Raw genomic sequence first — 8,173 nt, 5'->3', positions numbered from 1 at the left:
TCTTTAATAAAGCTATTTTAAATTCAGTAAATTACTATTGTACAATAAAATTATGGGTTTTTCTCCACCTGTCTCTTATACACATCTAGATGTGTATAAGGGACAGGTGTACAAGTAATACGATTTTAACTGTCTTTATATCAGTGTTGAATGCTGTCTCTTATACACATCTAGATGTGTATAAGAGACAGAATCTGGTCAATGCTTTCATAACAAATAATCAAGCAATGCTACGATCGGAGAGTCAGGTTTAATGACAATCAATCCAGGCTTGACTTTTTCCAAGTGAGAAGTTTGGGGTCAGAATTAGACTAAGTTAATGATTCATGCTGTCATGAGATTGCTCTTAACCTAGACAACCCAAACCAGATAAGGTAACCAGGTTGACCTTTGCTTGATATTTGTCGCTATAACCTCTAGTCAAAGTGTGACCAATCACAGCTGTAACAATGTGTTGATAGCTGCCATTGGTCAAAGTGTGACCACAGTTATCAACACAGTAGTGTCTGATGGTTTCAATTAGTGGAGCTAGTTTAACCTTTAACCCATGTACCATGCATACTCAATATGTTCACACCAGATGTGGGACTTGCTCCATGCTTCAGTTATGCCTGGCTAGAGTGCAAGTGTGAACGTAGCCCTAGTGACAGTTAATGGCTTTAGTCCCTTGGGATTTTTGCTTCATCAAAATGAAATGTGAGCAGTAGTTCCATTAATAAAGGCATTAATCTGGCAAAATATTTATATTAAATACATTTTAAAATACATACTGTAGTATTAAGTTAAACCTGTGAAGGTTGTACTAACATAAACTTGTGGCTCTTGACACATCTAAATAATAATGTTTAACATTTATAATAGATTGTTTTCTTAGAAGGTTAGTGAAGATATACAGTACTATGAAAGAACAGTACTCTGTATTCAGTAGCCCCCATCCCCCTTTCACAACCCCATCCCTGCTAAAAAAACAATAAAAGATATACAGACAAAGCAGTGGACCATCTGTGTCGTAGTAGGTAGTAAGTCCATTTGTCAGGGGTCCTAAGTCTTCCGCAACATGGAGATGTCTCTTGGATATCGGGACGGCCTCCCACACTCCCGTAACCAAGCAAGGATCTCCCGGAAAATAACCCATTTCCTGCAAATTCATAATATTGGCAAGTTTTCACTGCTCTATTATCAATTTTCTCACAGACGTCTCACCACTATGTTAAGCAAAATTAAATTACATGTGTTGAGGTCATTCAACCAGATCTCCTGAAGTAACTTTTTCAAACTTGGGGCCTCTGCTTTGTAGTTGTACATAAAACGACCAAATTCTCTAATGACCATATACACTTAATTTAAATAGGGTATATACAATTTCAATAAGTAGTTTTTAAAAATATCCCGTGTCTGTCTCTGCTAGTGCTAAATGCTTGTGATAACCACGTTTGTCAGAATGGAGGTGCTTGTGTCCAGTTTTCTGGATTTTTGTAGTAAAAATGAATTAAATATTGTAATTAATTGTTTTTTTCAAATTGTGTCTGATTAATAATAGATTACTCAATTATATTTTTTATTTGAATTATTTTACCACAGGCAGTATATGTGTTATTACTGTCTATATATACTTACTTCTCATTGTTTTCTCTTCTATTTTTTTTTTTTTCACTTATCTGTATGTTAGTATTAAATGCTTGTGACAACAGTGCTTGTCAGAATGGAGCTACTTGTGTTCAGGCTGCTGGTTCTTGTGTAGCTTACAGGTGTAACTGTCCGTCATGTTACACAGGGTCTTTCTGTGAAACTTGTGAGTTTGTATTTCAACGCTCAAATATATTCTAAGCTTTTTATATTATCAACAAATTAATTTCCCAATTCCTTATTAAAAATTTTGTAATACTTCTTCATTTTTTTCTATTTCTGTGTTTAATGCTTAACTACTACATTGCTGCTTACATCCATGTATCTGGATTTTGCACAGTGTATACTTTCTTTGAAACATTACTACTACTAATGCAACTATTACCACAACCACCACTTCTACTTTCACCACCACTAATACCACTACCATTGCTACTACTAGTGCTACTACTTTTTCTACTACTACTGCTTCCACCACTACCACTACTACAACTACTCTACTACTACTACTACTACGATTACTACTACTACTACTACTACTACTACTACTACTACTACCACATTGGTCACTACCACTACTACTAAACTTCTACTACTACGTAATTCCACCACCACTACCATTACTACTAGCACTACTACTTCCACCACTAATACCAACACCACTAATAATACTACTACTGTATATACCCACATGTTCTACATATTATCTTTTTTATCCTTTACATTTTTTTTTTATATTTTAGTATTGAATGCTTGTTCTAACCATGCTTGTCAGAATGGAGCTGGCTGTGTCCAGGTTTCTGGTTCCTGTACAGCATACACATGTTCCTGTCCAAATTGCTATACTGGACAATTCTGTGAAACTTGTGAGTTTTAAATTTGTTTTAATGGTGTAGGAAAATTTGGTTTGTTGCACTAATATCTGAGGAAGGATAAATAATTTGATTCTGATTCTGATGTCCATAGTTATATTAACTATAGGTATAGCTCTAGTCAAGTATTTGACCTTGGGAAGCATTAAAAACTGTTGTATGGCCATATGTAGTCATGATGTGCCTTTACAGTCATTGTCTGATGTCATCATGACCATATTTAGGCATATCACATGTTTTTGTCAAATAACAGTTTATAGTCTGGACAGCTGGCTTAAGTCTGATTTACAAAGAAGGATGTGCCACCTTAAGATGGTTTTACACTAGGCGAATTTATTGGCGTGAATCGAAAGCATAGTTCATGCGCATTCACATTACTATTGAAGTTTACGCTTCAGTGAAATTTTTAGTTCGAACTGTTTCTATTTTTTGAGAAGCGAAAAATGTGTGCAACCAATCAGAACTTAGGAACCGAACCGACGCCTTCGATTCATGCGAATAAATTCGCCCAGTGGAAAACAGGCTTTACATCTTCAGCTAGAGCTGAGCTATGTGTGTAGACTTCCTACCTCAACATCAACATAGTCGCAAAAGGCTTGACTCTGTTTCACTTAAGCCCTTTTCAGACAGAACTGCAATACTGCAATATTGCTGTAAGCATCAGACAAAGCTGCAATACTGCAATATTGCTGTAAGCACGCCGACATGGGTTTCTATCTGAAAGGGTCTAGATACGCCAATATGCCGGCATACTTTAGGGCACCTGTGTAATATTGCCGCAATTTTGCGGCAACGGTTACTTGCTTGCTCTGTCTGAAAGGGTCTACTTGATGTTGTGGCAATCAAGCCGGCGTCTGCATTTATGCATAAACAAGCAAGGCTATAAAGTTGAAAACAATTGCGCGGTGGTATTTAAACTGCCAATATTACGCCATTCTATAGGACCCTTTTAGACAGAAAAGCGTAAGTTTTCCGCACTATTCCAGTAAGAAAGGCGCTGTGTGAAAGGGTATAGACCAGTTTTTATGCCGGCATGCTTACCGCAATATTGCGGCAACGTCTATCTGAAAGGGTCTTTATTGTAGTCTTGATTCTACTAAGCATGTGTAAAGATGTTTCACACACAGTGTCCTCATTGACATAAGCTTTTGTAATGCACATAGATTAAGCTCTGGCCACACTACGATACATATATCTGTAATGTCAGATCACATCCATATGCACATCATGATGCTGTTTATATTTATTTATAAATTTTGAGTTTTCATAATGAACATCTGTATATATTTTAGTGTTGAATATTTGTAACAACAATACTTCCTAATATTTTTTTGTTTGGATGCAGTTTGGCCCAGTGGAAATTGTTTGGTTTCCCAACCTTGAGGTCGGGGTTTCAATTTTTTGCTGTGCATTTCACCTGTGTCCCTGGGCAAGGCACTTTATTGACATTGCTTCAGTCTACCCAGCTGTATCAGCGGGTGCCAGTAAATTGCTGGGAGTGACTGGCAGTGGACTAGCATCCCACCTGGGGGTGGGGGTATTATTGTATTTTTTTATTTTAAACATATTTAACGAGAGTGACCCGCTATTAGCTCCCTATTGCTGAAGAGCTGATGTTAAGGGGCTCTCTTGTACTACACTCTCATCCACTTCATGCTACAGAAACTTGGGATATGCTCCAGCCCTATGAGCCCTAGTGGCTCAACAAGGATCTGCTTTACTTGTTTTATACATGCTTGTGTGATAAATATGTAACACTTTCTGTAAAGTAATACGATTTTACTTTTCTTTATATCAGTGTTGAATGCTTGTAACAACCATGATTGTCAGAATGGAGCTGGCTGTGTCCAGGTTTCTGGTTCCTGTACAGCCTACACATGTACTTGTCAATCTTGCTACACTGGACAATTCTGTGAAACATGTAAGGTTTTAGAATTTTGCTTTTTTTCCTTCTTTTTTTCAATTTTAAAGATACTTTCTTAATGTTTGTGTGATAAATACTTACCACCTTCTATACAAGTATGGAGGTGGTTTGGCGCGGTGGAAATGTTTCAATCTTTTGCTGTGCATTTCGCTTGTGTCCTTAAGCAAGGAACTTTATGTATATTGGCTTATTCTACCCAGCTATAAATGGTTACCAACGAATTGCTGGGAGTAACCTTTGGTGCACCAGCATCCCACCCAAAAGGTCCATCACGCTTTTTGAAACTGTGGCCTATGAACCCAGTGGTTCGGCAGGCATTTATGTTTGGTGTACAAGTAATACGATTTTAACTGTCTTTATATCAGTGTTGAATGCGTGTAACAACAATGCTTGTCAGAATGGAGCTGGCTGTGTCCAGGTTTCTGGTTCCTGTACAGCCTACACATGTACTTGTCAATCTTGCTACACTGGACAATTCTGTGAAACATGTAAGGTTTTAGAATTTTGCTTTTTTTCCTTCTTTTTTCAATTTTAAAGATACTTTCTTAATGTTTGTGTGATAAATACTTACCACCTTCTATACAAGTATGGAGGTGGTTTGGCGCGGTGGAAATGTTTCAATCTTTTGCTGTGCATTTCGCTTGTGTCCTTAAGCAAGGAACTTTATGTATATTGGCTTATTCTACCCAGCTATAAATGGTTACCAGCGAATTGCTGGGAGTAACCTTTGGTGCACCAGCATCCCACCCAAAAGGTCCATCACGCTTTTTGAAACTGTGGCCTATGAACCCAGTGGTTCGGCAGGCATTTATACAGGCATTTATGTTTGGTGTACAAGTAATACGATTTTAACTGTCTTTATATCAGTGTTGAATGCGTGTAACAACAATGCTTGTCAGAATGGAGGTGCCTGTGTCCAGGTTTCTGGTTCCTGTACAGCCTACACATGTACTTGTCAATCTTGCTACACCGGACAATTCTGTGAAACCTGTAAGGTTTAGAATTTTGCTTCTTTTTTCTTCTTTTTTCATTCTTAAAGACACTTTCTTGAAGTTTGTATTGATAAGTATGTTCCACCTTCTGTACAAGTAATAACATTTTACTTGTCTTTATATCAGTGTTAAATGCTTGTAGTAACAATGCCTGTCAAAATGGAGCTGCTTGTGTTCAGGTTTCTGGTTCCTGTACAGCCTACACTTGTTCCTGTCAAAATTGCTATACTGGACAATTCTGTGAAACTTGTGAGTTTAAAGTTACATTTTGTTATATAAGTACCGAGTGTGTATATGTTTAATGATAAACCTTTACATATTCTATTTTGTTTCTGTCTTTTATGTGTTGTATTGTTAATTTATATGTGGGTAATTTAAACTGATTTTAAATTACCCACATTTAAAGATATTTAGAAATATCTTAACCTAATGCTGGACACTTGCTGTGCCCTACTATTGTTGGGCGATACGATTCTACGAAGAATGCATGACCACAACGCACACACCAATAGATCTTTTTTAATGACGATCTATTATGCCACCAACAATCATAAGACAACGCTACTTAGCCTAGCCCTCACAACCGGGGTCCTAGAGATCTCCAAGTTTCAGCGCACACGTAGTGGCTACCACCAGATTTGCCGACTGAGCTATGCTGGTCTCAGTGGTGAACGTTTGCAACAACTACACATTTTGTGCCCATATATGGGCATGATAGTGTCAGATCTCATCCGTATATGTGAGTTGTTGTGACAAAGTGAGTCTTGTGGTACACCAGGTCAATTTGATATATTCAAGAAAATATATCTGAAGTGATATTTTGACAAAAATAATAAACAGTATCTGAATTTACCAACTTTTCAGACATATTTAAATATTATTGCCATTTATTACCATTATCATTTATTTTTGGTTTCTTGCATCCCAAGAATTTTATATAACTTTAAATATCATTACTTATATGATTATAAAAATTTAGTTTCCTCAATTTATTATTTATATATTCAGACAATTCAATAAAATATTTATAGTGTACACATCCATAATTTCCAAGCAGATAATTGTGGCACTATTGCTTAAAAATTTACCAAATGCCAGTATGCCTGTGCCTGAATACAAAATAATACATACAGGGCTTTTATGGGTGAGGCAGGCAATTTTATTATTTTTTTATTTGAGGGTAAATTTCACAGAAAGTTTATAATTTCTGTGATTTCCACATTCACATTTGACCTTATCATTCCAAATTTTAATCACCTCTAAGACCCATATCTACAACTCGACTAATAATCCTAATCCTGCTAACAAACAGACGGACAAACAGCAATGAATACATAACCTCCTTAAAATACACCAATTACCTTTTAATCCATGACTTTCTACTTTTACTAAAAATATAAATCAGTGTTGAATGTTTGTTTTAACAATGCTTGTTAGAATGGAGCTGCCTGTCTCCAGATTTCTGGTTCCTGTACAGCATACACATGTACTTGTCCATCATTGGACAATAATGTCAAACATGTTAGTTCTCATATCATAGTTACTCCTTAGTTTTCTCGATTTAATGTTTTAGAAAATAGCTTTTACTATTTTATTCATTTGGCATAAAAGATCAGAAACACCATCTGATGTCACAAAACCTATTGTCGTTTAACAAGGTGTGGTTCCCTGATGCAGCTAAGTTGCAGCTTAAGTTCTTCATATCATTATGATTTTTTTAGTTTTAATGTATTGCGCCCCTTTTTCAGTAGGCATTTTAATGAGAGTTATCTAGTATCGTTTTCATTGATTAAAATAATTCTCGCTATAGTGTTGAATGCTTGTGACACCCATACTTGTCAGAATGGAGCTGCCTGTGTCCAGGTCTCTGGTTCCTGCACAGCATACACATGTTCCTGCCCAAATTGCTACACTGGAACATTCTGTGAAACTTGTGAGTTTGATATCGATACCTTAGATAATAATATTTTCTTTAGTTTTAAAAAGTTTTAAAATAATAGTATTATTGTTTTGTTTTACTTAATATGTTGAATGGAAGTTTGGAAGTGATGTACAAAAAGTTTGCTATTAATTAAGTGAGTAAATAGATAACTAAAGAAATAAATGTTCCTTGTCTGTATAATGTATATCTGTACTAAATGACCGTAGGAAAATAAAGAAATAAATGTTCCTTGTCTGTATAATGTATATCTGTTCTAAATGACTGTAGGAATAATTAGTGTAAATTTTGTATTTAACTTAACAGTGTTGAATGCTTGTAACAACAATGCTTGTCAGAATGGAGCTGCCTGTGTCCAGGTTGCTGGTTCCTGTACAGCATACACATGTACCTGTCCATCGTGTTACACTGGACAATTCTGTGAAACTTGTGAGTATATTTCAAGATTGTAATTGTTTGTTTGAATCCATGTTATATTCATTTATTTAATAATATAATCAAAATTAATAAAATTATATATTTTTAATGTTAATATTTTTATATTGATCATATTTTTTAGAACAATCAATCAAAAATAATACAGTTAATTATATGGTGCACATAATCTCTAAAGAAATGGCACAATTGAAAAATTGAAAATTGGAAAAATACAAAGCCAATAATAATGAAAATATATTGTCTTTTAACACATGGCTTTCTACTCTACTTCCCAAAAAAACTCAGTATTGAATGCTTGTTCCAACCACGCTTGTCAAAACGGAGGTGCCTGTGTCCAAGTTGCTGGTTCCTGTACAGCATACACATGTACCTGTCCATCATG

At 35.7% G+C, this 8,173-nt stretch overlaps 1 protein-coding gene across 28 annotated transcripts in view; it reads left to right on the top strand.

Annotated features, from left to right (window-relative positions):
- LOC117117395 (G surface protein, allelic form 156-like) overlaps positions 1–8,173 on the top strand; it is a 71,624-nt gene that overhangs the window by 26,265 nt on the left and 37,186 nt on the right. For 10 of the 28 annotated variants that reach the window (XM_033261684.1, XM_033261682.1, XM_033261681.1 and 7 more), the window contains 8 exons: positions 1,670–1,792; positions 2,370–2,492; positions 4,297–4,419; positions 4,788–4,910; positions 5,290–5,412; positions 5,541–5,663; positions 7,225–7,347; positions 7,660–7,782. The exons of 6 other annotated variants lie outside the window; for them this stretch is intronic. In XM_033261684.1, coding sequence (XP_033117575.1) covers positions 1,670–1,792; positions 2,370–2,492; positions 4,297–4,419; positions 4,788–4,910; positions 5,290–5,412; positions 5,541–5,663; positions 7,225–7,347; positions 7,660–7,782 — 984 coding nt within the window. The remainder of the gene's footprint in view (positions 1–1,669; positions 1,793–2,369; positions 2,493–4,296; positions 4,420–4,787; positions 4,911–5,289; positions 5,413–5,540; positions 5,664–7,224; positions 7,348–7,659; positions 7,783–8,173) is intronic. 12 more of the 28 variants (XM_033261689.1, XM_033261685.1, XM_033261683.1 and 9 more) reach the window with 7 other exon arrangements.

This window comes from Anneissia japonica, unplaced genomic scaffold, assembly GCF_011630105.1.
Source record: "Anneissia japonica isolate Jap-2015-1 unplaced genomic scaffold, ASM1163010v1 scaffold1509_len713820_cov188, whole genome shotgun sequence".
NCBI lineage: Eukaryota > Metazoa > Echinodermata > Crinoidea > Comatulida > Comatulidae > Anneissia > Anneissia japonica.
The sequence above is the reverse complement of the archived record's forward strand: the minus strand, read 5'-3'. Positions and strand labels throughout refer to the sequence as shown.